Here is a 20,748-nt window from a genome sequence, read left to right as displayed (position 1 = left end):
AACAGTACTGTCATGTGGGAAAGTACTGAGTTGCATGCAGTGACTCATAGGTCTTGTAGTTCCAGACATGGCTTGCTAATGCCAACAGCCTTGTCAAAAAATAAAGGATGTATCAGCCATCTTGTGTCTCTGGGTGATGGGAGTTGATCATAATGGCCCTTAATGGTTAATAATTTAATTAGTAAATGGACTAGGATTCCTGAAACATGAAGAAATAATGTTAAACAGGTGTTAGTTTGCTTTTTTTTTTTTTTTAACTACCAAAGCTGTTCCCTGGTATCTGCTATCTTGTTTCGAGCACCTGGAAAAGTTTTGGAGATACTTAGGCGAAGGTCAAAAATAAATTTTGGGTAGTAGCACCCTCTTAATACTGCTAGTAAAACCAAATTTAAGGCAGCTTGCAAATATCTCAAGAGCAAAATCAATTGTAAAAATGACAGTGTTAGTCCACTAAGAATAAGCAAAGACTGACGAGAAATTGAACCGTTTAAAAAGCGGAGTTGGATTAAAACTCAGCACTTTACAAGCAAACGGAGCAGGCCTGACTGGCGAGCTGTAACGACCACGGGCTCTGTGTGGGAAACCGACCGAGTAGCGAGCAGAACCTGCGTTTTAATCCAGACAGTCCCGGCGGCGCGTGCGCAAAGGCAGCTCCGCTACCGGCTGCAGCGCTTCCCGGAAGCGAGAGGAGCAGTAGCGGCTCAGCTGTTTGTCTCAGGCCGCCGCGACGTTTGTGGGCACCGGGTCCTGGGGAAGGGAGGACGATGTACCAGAGGAGCGCCGGCGGCAGCGGCCTAAAGTGAGCCTTAAGGCCGTGCGAGCGAAGGCGTCGCCGCCGAGTCAGCCCCGGCGCCCGGTTTCCTCGGCGCCCGTCCGGCTGGCCCCGCCGCTCTGGCCCCGTCAGGCCCCTTTTCTCTGCGCTGCGGCGGGCGGAGGCGGCGGAAGGAAAAGCCCATGGAAGGGAACCGGGACGAGGCGGAAAAATGCATCGGGATCGCGCGAGAGGCCCTGGAAACCGGCAACCGAGAACGGGCGCTGCGTTTCCTCAATAAGGCTCAGAAGCTCTATCCGACAGAGACCGCCAAGGGTAAGCACGGGTCGCCCTAAGGCCGACGGGGAGCCGGTAGGAGCCCGCCCGGAGTCCTTTCCTTGCGGAGCATCCCCGCCGCTTGCGATACGTCAGTCTCGGTTAAGGGACGATGGCCTCGCGCGCTCCTGCTCTTCCTTCCTGGGGGGCCGGGGCCGGGGTTGGGGTTGGGGCCTTTACCCCAGATGAGGTGGGAGAGCGAGGAACAGGCCGAAGCTTCATCAGCATCGAGGCTCTTAAACAAGGTCCTTAGATAAGCTATCCTTCGTTGAATAACCCACGTTCAACCCCCTAAAGCTGTAAAGTAAACCATAGATTCCTAAAAGCAACATTTTGGCTTGTCCTTTGCGATACTGTAAGCCAAAAATCAGACCATGGTGAGATTCAACAGCAGAAGTAGCTTGGAGTACTGCACTCTAACCAATTTGCCACTGAGGCTCTCTAATAAAGTTATTATTTATTATTTATTCTAACAAATAAGCCATGAGAAAAATAAAGGGAGATATAACTAAATCTAGTTTATATTATTACCCTTCAGTATACCTTTCCATACCTTTTCTTTCAATGCAAACCATTTTCCTTGTACTGTGGCCAGATACCATTTCAACACTCCCTTTTAAAGTCGTCTTGTCTACCCATTTACTGTTCTTTCATAAATTTATATCCTAAATGTATTTGTATTATTTTGTGTTTTCTTTATAATTAGTAGAATGCAGACCCAAAGCTTATTGGCTTATAAAATAATATTCAGTTTAGAGATCATAGTTTACTTAAAGTAGTGTGAACATACTTTGGGGTTAAACTTGTCTTTGGTTGCAATTGTGGCATATTGGCCAAAATGTGCCAAAACTATCTTGGATAGTTGATAGTGATAATATCAATATTATCTTGATATTAGCAAGGAATGCTACATTAACAAGGACATAATCAATGCTGGTAACCTAACAAAGACTGTTTATTAGTTAATTAGTGATATTGTGTGTTTATGAGCTCACAAAATTTGGATAACCTACTAAACCATAGTTTTTATTATTAGATTTATATTGCACTTATACAACTCAAGGTGGTCTACACAATTGTTCCCACCTCCTGTTATCTGGCCCAAAGTCACCCAGTTGTCCTAAGAATGGACTAGAATTCACATTTCCCAGCTTCTAATCTAGCATTTTAACCACTACAGCAAACAATTTAATGGATTAAATTAACTGTGGATAGCTATTTCATGTGAACATAACCACTGATGTAATGAAATGTGCAAACTCATCAGTTTCAGTGAACTATGTTTATGTGTAAAGTACTTTAGTGTTCTTGCAACGTTTTGTATTTTCCACTCTCCTATCAGTGATACTCTCATTTGATTCACATTTCTCCCCTTTTTTGATGTTCTTGCTGTGGAAGGATGAGTTATCTAGTCTTACTTGTACTCCATTTTGTCTTGAGGGCCAACTTGAAATATAGGTTAATATAGACTTTTTAAGAAAACGTTATAACTTCAGTCAAACTCCAAAATAGTTTTATAATACAACATCCAAACAAATGTCTAAATTTGCAATTTCACAGTCAAGCAAATTCACCAGCTGACAGTTACAGAGGCATATAATTGTGAAACACATCAAAGGCATCATAAGAATAAAAAGGTTTATTAACATTTTCATTCTAGTTTTGAATATATTGCTTGAAAATGTGTTATTCTTTGATTATAGTTTATGGTTTTCACTTGGGAAAGGGAAAGGGAGAAAAGTGAATGAGATATATTAAGAAAAATTTATTGGGTATATTCGAGGTGCTGTTTTTTTTAATTCTCAAATTATTTTGAGCTCTCAAAAATATTTGAGTTTAAATTAATGATTTCAATCCTATTAATATGACTTGTACTTTCTGAGTTGATGAACATACTACAATAGCATTGTTGGAGATATCAATAATGCTTCTTCCTTTAAAGCTTGTAAGCTGCTACTATTTATAGTAGTAGTTATATTGATAGAAATTAGCAGGTAAGGATCAGCATTAAAACCAGCTAATATTTTTATCTCAAGATGTTACTTGAAGCAGTTATTTAAAACAGTTAGGTTTTCTTCCACTTATTATAAATGGATTATAGATGGAGTTTTCTGCCTCTATCCTTACGTCATTCAAAGCCCTGTAAGTTTAAAACATAGATTAGCTAAAGCAAAATTTAGTTTAAATCATCATATATAGTGTATGCTAAAGTTTATTCAGTCTAGTGTGCTCTAGGGGTGAAGGTGCTGAGCTAGGAAGGAGCAGAAGACCAAGCTCTAGTCTACCATCTACCATAGAAGCTCACTGGGTGTCTTTCGGGAAGTCATTCTCTCTTAGCTCAGTACACCTCAGAGCTAGTCATTGTTTTCCAACTGTTTCTTCAGAGACTGTTTGAAGCTACAGTGGTGTTGAAAAAGTAGGGTTTATGACCAGCCCTTTGAATTTGAGGCTGTCACAACATCCCCATGTTCTCATAGACATGATTGGAGCACTTGGCAACTAGCAACTTTTACAATAGTTGTAACATCCCATCATTATTTGCAACATTCCCTGCTGGCTTCCCACAAGTAAAGTCAGTGCAGAATCCAGCAGTAAGTTGCAAGTCATGGTCACATGACCTTGCAATGAACAACCACAGTGATTTGCTTAAGAGCCACCGCAGTTGTAAGTCGTGGTCATGTGAAGTTTCAATTAACAACTACATCACTTAGCATTGGAGTTGCTAGTCCCAATTGAGGTTCAGTAAGTGAGGAATAGCTTTTCTGTTTGTAGTGTTTTTCTTGCTTTTTTTTTAATCAACTAAGTGTTGATCCACTGGTTGTGTGGGAAATTGACCAATCATCTTGTTGCCCAAGCTTGACATTGTGGGCTGAGAAAGACTGACTGGCCCAAAGTCACCCAGCCAGCTTTCATGCCTAAGGTAGGATTAGAGCTTGTGGTCTCTTGATTTTTAGCCTGATACCTTAAGCACGAGACCCAAGTGAGGACTACCTATGTGAAGAAAAGTAGAATACTGATTGCCATCTTGAGCTGTGGCATAAGCTGCATGATGTATCTGAATCAAATAAGCAAACTAATAATTGCATACTGGGTGAAGGCATGAGTAAAAATATATGGGATGCCTTAGGTTAACAAAAAGAGAAATTCACCATGGTGCTAAATGTATTTGATAAGCTGTTAATTGTATGACATTCAGGGTACAGCAGTAGATTGTATCTTAATCTTTTTACTACAACATGACAATTTACAGTTAACATTTTAAATTAGGAATCTTAAAACTCACACTACAATTGCCAAATATTTCATTAGCTCAGATCCTTATATAGATAGTAATTCATTTTCAAAGTTACATCATGTTAACACCTTGATAGCAAGCAATGAAATGAGAATGTTTCATTTAGTTCATTAAATTTAAAAATTCTATAACTGTATTGGCTACTCCACAGATATGTGATTAAATTAAATAACTTCGTTATCTCAAATTTCATTCATATGTGCATTGTTCATGTAATCATACTTTTACACAGGTCTGTTAATGTTAAATTAATACATTATAATTAAACTCAATTGTTACACAGATTTTTATAGTTAGCCTTGGTTTTCTTTTATTACTATCCTAATTTTAACTTGTAGCTACATGACAATTACTTTAAATGGTTTAACTATACACTTACTTATATGTGAAAAATTTCTCCAACATGCCCTCAGAATTTCTAGCTTGATGAATATGGGCTGCTTTTACATAAATTGTTTATATTTACTATGTCATTTTTTTAAAAAAATTCATTAATAAATTATCATATACCTCTTACAGTGATTTAGATTATATGAAATGACTGTGCAGCCACTTGGGTATTAAATGTTACAAATGTGTCCTAGAAGATTGGCAGTGCCTACATTTATTGTAAGAGAAGAGGCTGATATTCTTTGTTGTTTCTTTTCAGAAAGAGTAAGCCTACAAATCTATGCATGCTTACTCAGGGGATAGAGTCATTGTACCCAGTGATAATTACTTTTAAGTAAACAAATATAGACTTGTGCTAGCAAAAGCAAGTACTATAACTAGATAAAAGTCAGATTTTTTTTAAAAAATGTATATCCCTACGTTATTAAAGATTGGAGCATGAAACCCTTCTCAATTTATTTATAAATAATGTACAGTGCACTGCACTCTGTGTATGTATGTGCATTTCTACACAAACACTTGACTTTTGTATCTTCTCTTAGAACTGGCATAAGTGATGGAAATATTTGAATGTTTCATTTTCACTTTTTTTTTCTCTTTAGTGTTATTAGAGGCAATTATGAAAAATGGGAGTGCTGCTGGAAGTGGTACTCACTGTCGAAAACCAGCAAGTAAGAATGATAAAAGTAAAACTAACAGCATGAAGGACAGCAGTGCATCTGCTGCAGGTGAAATTGGCAAGACTTACACCAAGGAGCAAATTGAAGGAGTACAAAGGTATTGATTGCTCTATAACACTTCATTAATGGAAAAATTAAATTTAAAAAAAATGTCTATAGGTAAATTAAAAAATACCCGATTTAGCACAAAAATGTGCTTCAAACTGTTTCATTGTACACTAGCTACAAGTTTGTTCTGATCTTTTTTCAACAATTTTAGGGAAATTATAATGTTTTTTACAATGATGATTTTAATGTCAGAGCAACCCTGAGTAACATGGTAGTAAACAGAATGAATGATCCAGTGAGTTTCGTAACTGAGTAAGAATTTTGCCTTACATTTATCATTTGCAATCTAATACTCTTTATTGCCACACCAAGATTGGTTTGTCTTGTTTTCAAGCAGAAAATATTTTTAGAAGTATTTCAACAATACGTGGAACACGTTGCTCAGTCTCTAAGTGGTAGTAATAAGAAATGTAAGAGAAAATAGGACAGCTAATCAATTCCATGTGCCTGAGTTTAGCCTATTTTGCTCTTCTCCCTTCTAATAATGTATTGGTAGGCACAAAATATAAGCACCCAACGTAGGCTTGTTTTCTTCTCTGTCTTCTGTGTCCTATACACAAGAGACAGTGCTCCCTTTCAGATTGTTGTAGCTCTTCAACTGAGTGTTGCTCAGTGACAGTTTGACTCAAGCGGGAGCTGGGAAAGATGCAATAGTTCTTTACTGATTGCATAAGTATTAAGCAGTTATGCGTGAAGAATAAGAAGAGAACAAAGGGGTGCTCTTTTGGTTGTTGCAAAAGAAATCTGATAATGTCATAGGAGCTAAGTTTCATTTCAGACTGCTAAAAATGAACTTGGTTTTCTAATAAAGAAAAAGGCATCTTCACAACTAACTAGTAATGTTTTGCTCACTTGACTTCAACTAACTCCCTAATCCATTATTTTTATGAATAAAACAAAGTTTTGTTACATTACAATAAAATAAAGTGCTGTTTCTCTGAGAGAGAAGACATGAAACCTTTCCTTCTGAACTGACTTACTCTGGTCCATTCTGGAATAGTAGTCGTGCTATCTATCCCTTGGGTGTTCTTTATTTTATAGTTTCTAGTGTTTGAAACATCTTTCTTAGTTGTTGCATCACTGACCTGATAATACTTTAATAATGAAGATAATACTAATAGTATTGCTAATATTGAATAACATTAAAAATACAACTCATGTAACTTTGTCAGGTGACTGAATCTGGATGCACCTATTTTCTAGATGCTTTAATCTATCAAGAAAATAAATATATTAAAACATACTTTTATGTATGGGTTTAAATATTTGCAAGACTTTGGGAAAAAATGGCAATTGTTTCCCAATCAGTCTTATATAAATAAACTTTAACCTCTGAAAAGTGTTCGTTGTTGTTAACCACAGCCACTTGCATCTCAGTTATAAAGATTTGGTTGAAATCCTAGTGCTGTAGACATCTGCTACAGCATACCTGGTAAAATAAGTGTGAAGTCTAAGGTAAAAATATCAGCTCTAGAAACAGTAGGAAAGTTATGTAAGCTTGAAAATTAAATAGTAACCTGCTCATGTTGTGTTTTGAGATTTAATGTGCATTAAAGTTTGGTCTCTGAAGAATTACTTCTTGTTATTCTGCAGCATAAAAATATGTAAGAATTACTATGAGGTCCTTGGAGTGTCAAAAGATGCAGGTGAAGAAGACTTGAAGAAAGCTTATAGAAAGCTTGCTCTGAAGTTTCACCCTGACAAAAATCATGCACCGGGAGCAACAGAAGCTTTTAAAAGTAATATTTCATTATTCTTTTATAAGAAAATGCTCCAAGCCAGAACTAGCTATCACTGCTGACCTACTGATTAGGTTACTTATTACATCTTTTTAAAGCAGGATGTATCCAGAAATTTATTCTAATGGCAATTAAAAAAAAATATGTGTGAGGATAGACGTTCAGTCCAACTTCAGTCTTCTGTTTGCCCAAAATGACCTGTCCATTCTACTGTGAGGAAAATTCAATCAGCATACTTACAGATGTATTGGCCAAATACCTGTTGGTTTTCATTCTACTGTTGGATACTTGATTCCATCAAGCATACTGAACCTTTGCAAATAAGTTAGTCAGCTTGAGTTGACGAAAGAAAATTAATTATAAGCTGTATGCTATTACATTGTAAGTTCTGAATACATGAATGAAATACATGTAGTCCTCACTTTACGACAATAACCAAGTCCAATTTTTTGTTGTTAAATGAAACATTTGTTAAATGAATTTTGCCCCATTTTATGACTTTCCTTGTAACAGTTGTTAAGTGAATCATTGCAGTTGTTAAGTTAATAACGTTGTTAAGTGAATCTGGTTTCCCATTGACTTTGCTTGTCAGATCATAAAAGCTGATCACATGACTCAGAGACACTGCAGCCATCCTAAATACGAACCAGTTGCCAAGCATCTGAATTTTGATCGCTTGAACATGGGAATGCTGCAGCGGTTGTAAGTGTGAAAAATAGTCATATGTCACTTTTTCAGTGATGTAACTTTGAACGGTCACTAAATGAATTGTTGTAGGTTGAGGACTATCTGTATATCAAATCAGTTCTATCAATAGGTACTGAATTACATAATGCAAATATGGGGCAATATTACAGCTTTGTTGCAGAAAAAGCTGTAATAATGTACTATATAACAATTCAGCTACAGCTTTGGGTTTCAAGCCTTCTGCTCTAAAAAGAAATTCACTGCAGTTTTTTAAATCGTCATTCTTTGCAGCTGCTCACTCTGTTTTGTGTTTTTTTTACATTGGTTGTTATTTCTTTTGAAAATGCTAAAAAAGAGCTACAGTTACATCCTCTCTAGGTTGTAAACAGAAGAATAGGTGTGTTGTAAGACAAAATCATTTGAAAACGGGTTTAAGAATTAAAGCCATAGTAAAAGAAAAAGAACAGAAAAAGAACAGGCGCTAAATAACAAAGTCATTATTTACAGTCAGTTTTGATAGCAAATCTATTTTAGCCTTCTTTTAAAAAAAACTGCAGCTGTAGCATAACAAAAATGGACTTTGTCGTTTAGAATATATTTGGAAGGAATCTGTTTTCAAGATGATGGATGCTGTCTAGGGTTTGAGAGATTCTTTAATGGATTCTGCTAGATTCAAAGAAGAGAGAGCTCAAATGGTAACAGAAGAAAGATGAACAAGGTAGAGAAAATCAGCTTTGCATTTCTCACTGATCACCTACTAAATCCAGAGTTCCCTCTGAAGGGAAGGGAAGTAAAAGGAACCATGTTTTGGAACCAAATAACACTAAATCTTTCAAAACATTACTTTGGGTTTTTAAGCCATATTTAGCTACACCTATATCAGCCTTTCTAATTGTTTTTGGTTACCAAGATCTAATATAACTTTCCACATCTCAGGAAGAATGCTTTTTGAAGGCAAAAATATCTTAGGAATTCTAGATTTATAGAATATTTAAATTAAATAGCAAAATGTGATCAAATATGGCAGGAAAATCTATCCATCATCTTTCTTCCAAAAAGGAAAAAAAAGCTTTTCAAAAATTAGTTTGTCACATTTCAGGAAAAGCTAACACCTTATTTGGAAGGTGATACCTTTTGACCTTCCTTTCTGTTGTTTACTTGTAGCATATTATGAAACTTGCTACATTTTCCAGGATAGTGTGCAGAAAACAAACATAAAAGCAATTTAAATAAAAAGTTAAGTATAAGTTTAAACAAAATTGGTACAAAATAGAATTTCCGTCATCTCAAGATTTTTTGCACACATTACAAAACTAAGCAATTCAGGCTGCGCAAATTTTTAAAACAGATGACAGGAATGATGCACATTGCAGCAAAATTTTATTTTGGTTTTTTTCCTCAATTCCCAAAAGGGGAAAATACAGTATGCAAAATCACACATTGCATTTTCATGGCTGTTGTGTTGTGTGAAAAAAGATATTGCAAATCATGCTATCTGGGTGTATATTGAATTTTTGCTTTCTGATCCAAACATTTTGATTTTGACTTGCTGGACAGCAGTAGTCATATCTGTATTATTTCAGATTTTTTTCTTTTTTCCTTTTACATTCTACCTTCAGAGATTGGAAATGCATATGCTGTGTTAAGTAATCCAGAAAAACGCAAACAGTACGATATCACAGGCAGCGAAGATCCCTGCAATCAGCCAGGCAATGGTAGATTTAACTTCCACAGGGGATGTGAAGCAGATATCACCCCAGAGGACCTCTTCAACATGTTCTTTGGAGGAGCCTTTCCAACAGGTCTGTTTAGCTGACAAAAATAACAAACTTTTTGTTGTTCTTGTTATCTGTAAAATTGACTTAAACTCTTTCCTAAAATAGCTTTCATTTGTAGCATTGTAGCAAAGTAATTAAATACTATGTGTGCTGACAGATTATAAATTATAAAACTGCTATAGGACAAAAATAGAACTCTTTTGAATTGCCTCATGCAAGGATGGGCAACTTTTTGATCAACCATAGAAATGGATAATTAACATTTCTCACAAGATTGAGTATTGCAGTGAGCATGATTGCATGCAGGATGAGGAAATGTCATACAGTTTGATGGCAGTGTATGCAGGGGTTTTTTTGCAATTAAAGAACAGAAGATAGCTTAAGGATTTTTTGTTTCTCTTTATGCTACACTAAATCTATTTTAAGGTTTATGCTATAAGTTTCTATGTCTTCTACATCTAAATAGCATCAACTGGTTTGACAGATGTGCTTGGAGAAGGTTCTGCAGGTTACCATTCCTAGATTCAAATAAAAGGTTTCTAAAACATTATTTTTATATTTAGGTTCTCATCAGTTCCCTCTGGTTTTGTTTATAGGAAGCGTACATTCTTTTTCTAATGGACGGTCTGGGTTTAGTCACGATAATCAGCATCGTCATAGTGGACACGAAAGAGAAGATGAAAGGGGTGACGTAAGTTTCTTCTGAATAACGGTTTCCTCAGTCTAATCTGGGGTGCCTTTCTGCATATTAAATAAGTGTGCAAGTAAACAATACAAATTGAAATGCTAATAGTCCTAATATAGTCTAATCTACATGATGGATTCATATGTGTGGTTTCTGAGGAATAAAGGTTACGTGGGTTGCCCCGAAGCACCAGAGGCCATTGAGAGGGAGGGAGGAGTTCCATTTAATACAGGGATTTGAAAAGGACATTTCTGTTGAAATGTACACTCCTTCCTTTAAACAATTCTTAAAAGATTTTATGTAATCACCTTAATATATTGCAGCCTGATAAAAGCTGTATAATTCTGGATTGTGGCTATTTAGTGATATGGGAACATGATATTGGATCAGTTTCAAGACTTGATTTTGTAGATTGTTATTCTGTACTGTTTTCTCAGTCTGGATCAAATTAATTATGGGCATAGTGAATGTTCTGATTTCAAAATTCAATTATGTCAAGGAAACATAATATTTCAGGTTCAGAAGACCAGCAAAATCATCTAATAGTGTTTTGAATTTGGAATTGTTTGAACTCAGAACATTTTACATCTATTTGGCAAACCATAGATTGTTGAGATTAGAACACATTTTGAAGAAGCCTATTTTAACCCAAGGTAATGGATTTTAAACATTGGTAAGTTACAATTAAACAATATTAAACTTAAAAATAGATCATTAATATCAAAAGATTTATTAAGATGCACAGATTTCAGATGGTTTTAAGAAATGAATTTATAGGAATCTGCTATAGATACACATTTTCTGTTTAGCTTTTATGGGCCGGATAGGTTCCTTTCAGTTTTTTAAAAAATAAAATATCCTGCAATTCTTTTCATTGATTGTTGTCTTGTTTTCCAGGGAGGGTTCTCCATGTTCATTCAGTTGATGCCAATTATTGTGCTGATCTTTGTTTCTTTACTTAGCCAGTTGATGGTATCTAATCCTCCTTATTCCTTATATGCAAGATCGTAAGTAACAATACTTTATAATTATCTTTATCGCTCCTACTTTGTTAAGTCACCAACTATAAATAATTCTCATTTATTTCTTGCATCTTCTTTTACCATTCTTTCCTTCCATTCCCTCTTGGGTCCTATCCCCAAAATAACAACTGGGTATATACAGGATATTTATTTTTTGGTACTATATTTGATGAACCTGAAATGGATTGTAGTCCACAAAATATATTCATAAATACTTAAAAAGTACATAAGACTCTTTATCCTTTTACAAAAGAGTAACTTGTCTATAAAATTGCTATTTTAAATTCATTCTGTTGGTTCTACATTGTTTAGGTCTTGTTTATAGCAACATTTTTTTCTCTGTTGTATGCATCAAATCAGTAACAATCCTATTTTGTAACAAGGAGGAATGCAATCTTTTCCTTTTGTACATTTTTGTACTGTAGATATTGATCTAAAAACCTGATATAACTAATTAAAAATCCAGGTCTCCTCGATAGCATGATGGAGGTAGATGACGTTGTCTAATTAAATGTTGTGACTATGCATGGATTTAAGTTAGAAATGGAAAAGATATGAAAGACATTCTATGGTTTTATTGTTTATCAAATTTACTATCTGAATGACTCTGGGCAGTTTATAGGTAAAAGCTATAAAACAATATGAAAAAACATGATTTAAAAAAACAATTAAAACAGAGTTTAAAAAGTAAAGGAGCACTTCAAGACACCAGTCACCTCCGAGGTTGCATGCCACTCTTGTGTTAAAATCAAATGTTCGATTTTTGGAACTGGAATTCTGGGTGATGGAAATGAAGGAAAGTTTGCATTTGTGAGAAATAACCAACTTGCTAGTTTGAATTGTTTTAAACAATACATTTTTGTAGCTATTTCTGATAGTGTTACTAATGTGGATTAATGTAATTGTATATAACAGTAATTGGCAAATATTGCTGTATTAAAAGCTAAATTCCAATTGCACGCTAGGATAGTGCCTCTGGCCTCATAATTATTGAGGCAGTGAATAACTAATGCAATATTAGTGGATTTCTAGATTTGCAGCAGTAATTATTTGCTTGGAAATTAAATAGTAAATGAATAATGTACATTATAGATTTGAAAGTCTTCTTGGTTTTCTTTACTAAGTGCGGATTTTGAAGTATGCACCCATGCTGACAGTTGATATCGAATCTCTTTACAGGAGTTCAGGGCAGACTATCCAGATGCAGACAGAAAATCTGGGTGTTGTTTATTATGTCAACAAGGACTTTAAAAATGAATATAAAGGTCCAAATTTGCAAAAGGTGGAAAAGAGTGTAGAAGAAGACTATGTCTCAAATATTCGAAATAACTGTTGGAAGGAAAGACAACAAAGTAAGTTTTAACAGCTGACATTGAACATTTTCTCAAATATAACTATAAAGAGGTAGTGGGGAATTTCCTGAGCAATCTTGGCTGGATTGTTGGAGAAAAAAATCCCTCCAAATTGTCCATAATTCACAGAGATTATACCAGTTGAATTCTTCTAGCACTACCTTTTTGGCATTTTATATAAAACTAGAGGTTACGCAAGTTCCATGTATCATTTACAAAATTTCCAGTTCTGTTTTACCTCAGTCATGATCACTTCGTGATTCTCTTCATTTTGCCTCCTCCCCCTTTTTTTTTCAAATATGAGGATAAAAATAGCAATAGTGTTTAAACTTATATACCACTTCACAGTGCTTTACAGCCCTCCCTAAGCGGTTTCCAGAGTCAGCCTATTGCCCCCAACAATCTGGATCCTCATTTTACCAACCTCAGAAGGATAGAAGGCCTGGTGAGATTCAAACCACCATATGGCAGGCAGCCAACAGGCAGCAGAAGTAGTCTGCAGTACCACATTTTAACCATGGCTACTATTGATAACTTTTCTGTATATTGTTAAACTAATTTGTGTAGAACTGCCTTCTATTAATTTAGTTCTTTGAAAGCACTAGAGTATGGAGTAATGGAGTAAAAACTTTTGAGAAGGTCATGTAAACTATAAGTACCTCGGAAGCATTGTAACATAGCAGCATTGGTGGCCAAGAAGCATTGTTCTTCACTACTATTGCATCCTTGCAGTATCTATTAACTTCTTCCAAACAGCATAGCTTTTAACATTTTGGTCATTGTACAAGTTCAATGCTATTTTTTACTATCATTTGTTACCGTTTGAACAAGATAATGATTGCTGATGAAGAAAAGGAGTTGTACAGAATCCCATTTGGTAGAAGTTTGATGAATGACATTTTTCTTCTGTACTGGAAATTGTAGTCAAGATGCTTGGTGAAGCCTTATTTTCTCTCTGCATACTTACCAGCTAAAGACATGAACTATGCACAAGGCATATGTTTCTAATGAAGAAAAGCATAATTACATGCTGCTTAGGAGAGATGATTCTGTAGCAATTCCTAATGAAACATTTGAACTCAATTCCAATAGTAATAATAATAATAGCAATAACTGATAGTATATATGCACTTCCTAACCAAGTGGTTTATAAGCCACTTTCAAGCGTGGTTGAATAAAGTTGGTTTTCTGGGTACCTTTCAGTTATAGGTTTAATTGCTATGTGAGTTGTTATTTGCAAGGCAAGAAATTGAGAGGCTATAATTTTGTTAATATTCTGATGCTGTACAGTTGAAGCTATATTTTATATTAATCATTGGTTCAGCTGCTAAGCTTCTTTCAGAAAGTAGAGTTGAATTTCTACTAATTTTCCTGCATTTATTTATATTTTGTTTGCAGAATTCTATCTTACATATTAAAATGCATATTTTAGTAATTATATAACATTATTGAGTAAGGTCAACCAGAGGTTTCATATAGCACCTAACCCTAATTCTTTTTATGGTTAATCTGCTTGAGTTGATGGAGATATAAACTGAAGTTCAGTCCAAGCAAATGGGTGGTTTCTGTATTCAGTTGAATAACAGATTACAATATATATACAGAAATCTATCTGTAAATTTACATCATAGTAAAAAATAAGTAAAACATATTTAAAGCAACAGGTAGAAGATTAAAATCAAAGCAACATTTCCATTATTCATAATTTGGATGGGCATCTTTTTCTCTGTCAAAATCTGTACAAGCTATATTTAATGGAATGATAATATTTCCTTTATCCATTTCTATTTTTAATGAAAACAGATATAAAAATATTTCACATTAAAAAGTAAATAGATTATAGATTATGAAATAGAAGAGACCATTTTGTTACTTGGCAATATGTGGAAGAACCTAGACTGGGGGAGAAGCTGTTTAAATTTGATTTTCTGACATATTTTTTCGTTTATTTTTAAAGAAACCGATTTACTCTATGCAGCAAAAGTTTATCGGGATGATCGCCTACGAAAGAAAGCAGAAGCTATTTCCATGGACAACTGCAAAGAGCTAGAACGATTAACCAGTATCTATCGAGGAGGATGAGCTAAATTTTTGACCTATACTGCTTGAAGTACATGCTTTCTAAGAAAAATACTATTTCATCATGACAACTGAAAAGGAGAGATGTAAAAAATTCACTCTGTAGCTATTTCCAAAACCTTACCCTGAAGTTTCAATATCATTTAATAGCCTCTTTGTGTAGTCTGAAACATAGGACAACGATTGTTTACATCATTGAATTGTCCTTAATATTTTACTCCCAAAACTTCTGAACTTTTCCACAAGAAAGAAAGCATTTTGGACAAGCACTTCCACTAGAAATGTAGATGTAGTGGTTCTCTTATTCAAATACTTGCCATGTAAATATATGTGAGACAATTACTTATATGTATATAAAAATGTTATGGACATCTGAAGGCATTTAGAATATTAAAAGTTTCAATCTTAATAGGTGGAATAAATAATATGACTACATTATTATTCAGATGTCAGGTAGGTGGAACTAAAGAAAATTGAGGTTTTAGGTTTCTTTTTTCATTTATTTTCTCCTCATTAACAAAATTAAGATCGGTGCTGGAAGAGAGAAATGTTGCATATTGAATGTACTTGAGTTCCTAATAGCAGAATATTTTGGTATTCCAAAAGAAATCAATTAAGCAAAAGCTGTTTTTCAGGCTCTTCCTTAGTTTGATTTTTATTTCATTTTTATTTAAATAATAATCATCCAATAATTTTGGAGTGTTTTTAATCAGCTCCAATTTCTATTTTGCTATCAAAAATCAGTTAAGACAGTTGTTCTTAAAGTTCAGCCTTGTGCCTTTATTTTGTGGTTAGTTGGTTCATCTTATTTCTGAATTGTTGCATCAATATTAATAGAAGGCATCAAGGACGTTAAAGTCATAATGTAGCAAGTTCAGGCCATATGTATATGAAGGGTAACACTAATGATAAAAGTGATCTTCTAAAGATCATTTATGACATACTGCTTATATAACCACTTTTGCCAGTTTAAATTTAATGTGATTTTGAAAGAACTGAAGATAAGACATGGAATTTCAGAACTGAATTTATATGTTTATAAGCTACCATATAACTAATACAGAAAAATATTTATTTTTTACAGCCAATGTGGGATAGACTAGAAAGTAGCTTTCACATGAATTGGCACATCACTGTAAAATAAGGATGCCATTTTTAACTAAAAGATAGTACTTCAGACTTATTTCAGTGAAATAACTTGCATTGTGGTCTGCTACCTATAAAATTTAGTTTTGAAAACCTGTAATTGTTCATAGGTGGCGCTTAAATTTCTTAGTACTGACTCATAAGGTCACATGAACAGTTTCATTACTGCTAGGGAACAAAAGCCTAACCAATATGTGAGGGGCTTTTCTTTTAAACAGATATATAGCCACATTGTTTCAGAACTGCTATTTTAATAGTATTTCAACATTTTTGTAAAAAGAGAGAAATGTGAAATGAGTTTTGGGTAAAAAAAAGCATTCTGGGAACATTCCCATTAGAACATTTGTTAGATAGCAAGTTTCTTTGTTGTTCTGAATTAGTTTAAAAATGAAATTCAGTTATGAACTTCACTGAAAAAAGCAAGCCTACTGTAATCTTATTTTCCTTCATCTGCAGTCAAATTGTTGGATAAATAGTATATGTAAGATTCTGTCAAATTATTTTAGTTATGTCTTCAGTTTTATAGAGGAATAAACAATACAGATTCCCTGTAATTTTAGTTATCTATTTCATTAATGAATTCAGCTTATTTCGAAGATCACTCAGGCTTTAGAGTTGCAAAAAAATTGTTTTTAATTTTGTGCTAATAACCTTAAGTTCCATATGAATACACCAACCCTGGTCTCTATCTGTTCCTCATAGAAAGAAATGGTAAGGACAGAAATAGAAAACATGGTAAATCAATTTTTTTAAATGTGAATGTTCAAAATTTTGTAAATTGGTTCAAAAATCAATTTAGATCACCTAATGTCTCATAAATGCTCCTTCACTTAATTCCAAGTAAAGAAGTTACAGTGAATTCAATATTTTCTATAAATTCATGATTGCAAGTGTAAATAGTTTCATAACTTCCACACATGATTATTTTTATTTGAATTGCATATTGGAGCCTAACTAAATGTTGTGTGATAAATTTTTGCAATAACATGTTCAAAAATCATTAAGCAAACTTGGACAAATTTTCCAAGTAATCTGAAGTTAAATGCATTCATGGTACTGGAATTTAACAGATTCTGCGTTGATAGAGAAAGCTTTGAAAACCTGCAGTTTAGCCAGTAAATAAGCTGAATGTATATAAGACACTTCTGTGGTCATCAAAAATACTTAGTAACTTTCATTTGTTAGCTGATTTTCAAGATTTCCATAATCTATGGGCTTGGATCTAAAGATGCATTTTCATTAGGAAGTTGTATTTGAAAGTGACTCTCTTTATATTGATTTTTCTCACCTGCTGCAGCTCACAATATACAATAATACTTTATCTTAATCTCTTAAAAGCAGGTGCTTAGAAAATTGCTAGTAAGTGTAGTAGAAAGCCTGCTTGTTCAAATTGCGCCTCTAAAATCCAAGCCCACAGTGCTGTAATAAAACGGTGAAATTAATGGAACTTGTTCTCAAATAATATATGAGATTTGGATCTCCAAGGGTGAACTACTAGTTTATAACAGACTAATTAGCCCTATTTATGTGCAGATATATACTAGAATGCTTATACTTACAAATTGTATTAATTTATCCCTCTGGTCAGGGTTAAGGATGTAATAAATTATGTTGGTTATTTGCATCATACCTTCCTTTATGTTTCTAGAATTGGGATAATATTTGCTATATATGAAATGGATACATAATTAAGCTTCAATTTTCAAGAACATTTATTTTGCTAGAGGTAAATAAGATTAATAAGTGGAAGGATTAATAAGTGGAAAGCATATTAAATAGCATTAGTAATAATTGAAAACATGGACAGTATTTCACTTTAAACATAGCTTTCAACTATAATTTTAATCAGGATTTATGATGACATAACTAAGTTTTATCTTCATTTTTTTTAAAAAAAAAATTCTTTAACGTGCTGATTTAATTGGGCTGTGACCTGATTGCCTTACACTTTTTATTTTTACTTGAAAATAGTCACAATGACTATAAATTTGATGACGGAACTTTTCCAGGTACAGAAGTGTTAAATCATTTCCATGAACACCCTAATCTCAATTTACTCATTTTATTACCAAATCATTTTTTTTTAGTTTTGGAAAAAATAAAGGGGTTTATATTAGTTAAAGAACAAAGGAAAAATAATTTTAAAAAGTCTTTCACCATCACAGCTATTCCAGCCAAAGCTGAACTTCTTTTGAATGAATAAAAAGTTGGAAGATATGTTTATAGTTCTCTTGCAAATTTGTCCAGTTCTATTTTCCATTCTACAGGTTACTTTAGTTTAGAGTTAGGGCATTTTGTATTCCTTTGACCTAAATGTTTCATGAATGGAAGGGTTATTGACTGCTTTTAAGTTGCTTTGATATATTAAAAAAGAACAGTTTCAAGCTGTTTTTTCTTTCTTTAGAATGTCAGTTACAATCTCTGCTTACTGCTTCACTGCTTTAAATGCTGCAGTATACAATACTGTTTCCAGTTTTCAAAGCATTAGGGATAACTACACCAGACAACGTGGCTATGATTTAATGAGCTATAATCCTTAGCAAAACCAAACTGGACTTCTGCTACTAAAAAATACAAAATATTCTTATTTCAAAATAATTTAAAACAAATATCAAAAGCTCTCTTCTAATACATCAAGAAACAATCCATCAAAATAAATGGAGCAATTGAGGGACAATCATTTGATATGATAGGCAGATCTTGCAGTACAAGAATCTTTTACAGGCATAAAAATTCTATTAATAGCAACCTTACATGAACGTTTAAGCATGTGCTAAAACATGGATGATTGCTTTTTGTGAACACAAATCACCTGCTTAGGTTTCTGGATGGGCATTTCCAAATCAGCCCCATGGAAATAATACAGGCCACTCTACAAAAGTGCCTAATAAATTAGGGCCTCAAAGATTTAGATTACAACAGCTTTTCTGATTTACAACAGCTTTTCTGATTTGCTGAATAACAGCACATCTCTAGATCATATGCCAGCTTTGTTAGAATTTTAATTTAAAAACAATATGCCTTACATTAAGGATTATGTTAAGGTTGCATATTTATATTTATTTATTTATTTTGTTAGGTTATATATTTTCTTTATTTCTTTTCACTGCACCAAAGTCTTTTGTTTTGGGAACTGCTGCTCTTATAAATGACTAGGTATATATGTATGCATCTGCGTATTGCTGTATGTATTTCCTAGTATCATACCTCCAACTTGTTATTGTATAATATTGTATGACTAAACATGTGCAGAGGATAGGACAAGTAGTAGGGATTTGGATGTCATGACAAGAAACATTTCCTGGAAATTGTCATTCCTTTTCTTGATAATCTTGCCCGCTGGAAGGATACATCACTTGCAAAGAGAAAGTAGAAAAACAGAATCTTAATGGTGGATTGCTCAGTGTAAAGGTTGTGTGCAAATTCTTCAGTAAATATTACCTATGCTCATAATGATAGTTTGCAATAAGAACCTCAATTTGTGATTTCATATCAAGTCATTAGCCAATTTTAGTGCTAGTTCAGGTTTTTCAGATATGTTCAAATGTCTGTATGTTTGTATATGGGAGAACATTCTGGATGAGGAACAATCAGAACGAAGAGCAAGTCAATTCTCTTTTCCTTCTAAATTTCTCTCAAACTCTAAACAAATTTTCTGAAGGAGATACTCATGTAACACAGGAAGAAAACAGTTTGGTCATATGGGCAAACATTTGCTCATGAAACTTCAGATTTCACCATCTAGAACAGCGGTGTCAAACTCACATTGTCATGTGACATATCAGGACTTTTTTCCCCCTTCGCTAAACCGGGTGGGGGGTAGGGCCAGCACGTGACTCATCCAGCCCTTGGGCTGTGAGTTTGACACCCCTGCTCTAGTAGTTCTTACAGAATCTAGTGTTAATTAAACGTGTGTAGATTTGCTTTTTTGCTAAAGCTATACTTATTTTTCCATTTGAATAAAGTGAAATAATAGAGATGTCTTACCAACAGACATTTCTTAACTATTTGCTAACCTTTCACATAACAATCTGACAATCTGTAGTTTGTTCATGAGGTTTTATAAAACTTGATTAAATATGCAGGTTTTAGTTAAAAGGGGTGCTCCCTGGGTATAAATAAATTTATTTTCAAGTAAATACATTTAGAATTTGTTTGATCTGTTTTGTCTGCTTTAAAAATATAAATGGACTTCAGTGTTAATTCTTGGAAGACCTGATAATGTTTTCAAATCAAGCTTTAAAAATCTGTCAAAGATGCCCAGTAACAAAAATCCTTTAAAATTTAGAATGGCATCTTACAAAAGAAATCTTATTTTATTTATCTGTACATTTATGGTTAGGAATAAAAAAATAAAATTTTAATTTGTAATGTACCTAATATCAGACTTATATCAAAATAAAACTATTTTCAGTGTGAATAGACTGTATCTAATTATTTGCCCAAACACATTCAGATACTAGCACAGTACATGGAAGCAACAGCACAGAGACTGTAAAATTCTCTTAAATCCTAAATCAGAATTTACAATTCGTAATGTTTAAACAAAAACTGTAAGTCAAATTAAGCCATCAAGTTAATGTGGTTTGTTTTGGCATACTATGTCAATATAAGCGTGTTTGTCAAATACAGTTTAATCTGTTGGGCAAACAAGTCTTATGCTAATCAGATTCCTTTTATTCAATGGGATTAAAAAAATC

At 33.9% G+C, this 20,748-nt stretch overlaps 1 protein-coding gene across 1 annotated transcript; it reads left to right on the top strand.

Annotated features, from left to right (window-relative positions):
* The first annotated feature begins 635 nt into the window (after positions 1-635).
* Positions 636-20,468, top strand: DNAJB14 (DnaJ heat shock protein family (Hsp40) member B14). The gene is made up of 8 exons (XM_026698286.2): positions 636-1,087; positions 5,375-5,549; positions 7,154-7,299; positions 9,606-9,788; positions 10,361-10,455; positions 11,347-11,456; positions 12,651-12,823; positions 14,781-20,468. The coding sequence occupies exons 1-8, from the start codon at positions 955-957 to the stop codon at positions 14,903-14,905; spliced, it is 1,140 nt and encodes a 379-aa protein (XP_026554071.1). The 5' UTR covers positions 636-954; the 3' UTR covers positions 14,906-20,468.
* The last annotated feature ends 280 nt before the right edge of the window (positions 20,469-20,748 follow it).

This window comes from Pseudonaja textilis, chromosome 6 (genome assembly GCF_049901715.1).
Source record: "Pseudonaja textilis isolate UNSWEBS1 chromosome 6, rPseTex1.2, whole genome shotgun sequence".
Lineage (NCBI taxonomy): Eukaryota > Metazoa > Chordata > Lepidosauria > Squamata > Elapidae > Pseudonaja > Pseudonaja textilis.
The sequence above is the reverse complement of the archived record's forward strand: the minus strand, read 5'-3'. Positions and strand labels throughout refer to the sequence as shown.

Excerpts from the sequence above, each read along its gene's own strand:
- DNAJB14 (XM_026698286.2), top strand. The coding sequence starts at position 955 with ATGGAAGGGAACCGGGACGAGGCGGAAAAATGCATCGGGATCGCGCGA. Across the intron at positions 10,456-11,346 it reads GAGAAGATGAAAGGGGTGAC|GGAGGGTTCTCCATGTTCAT; the intron begins GTAAGTTTCTTC and ends CTTGTTTTCCAG. Across the intron at positions 11,457-12,650 it reads TATTCCTTATATGCAAGATC|GAGTTCAGGGCAGACTATCC; the intron begins GTAAGTAACAAT and ends ATCTCTTTACAG.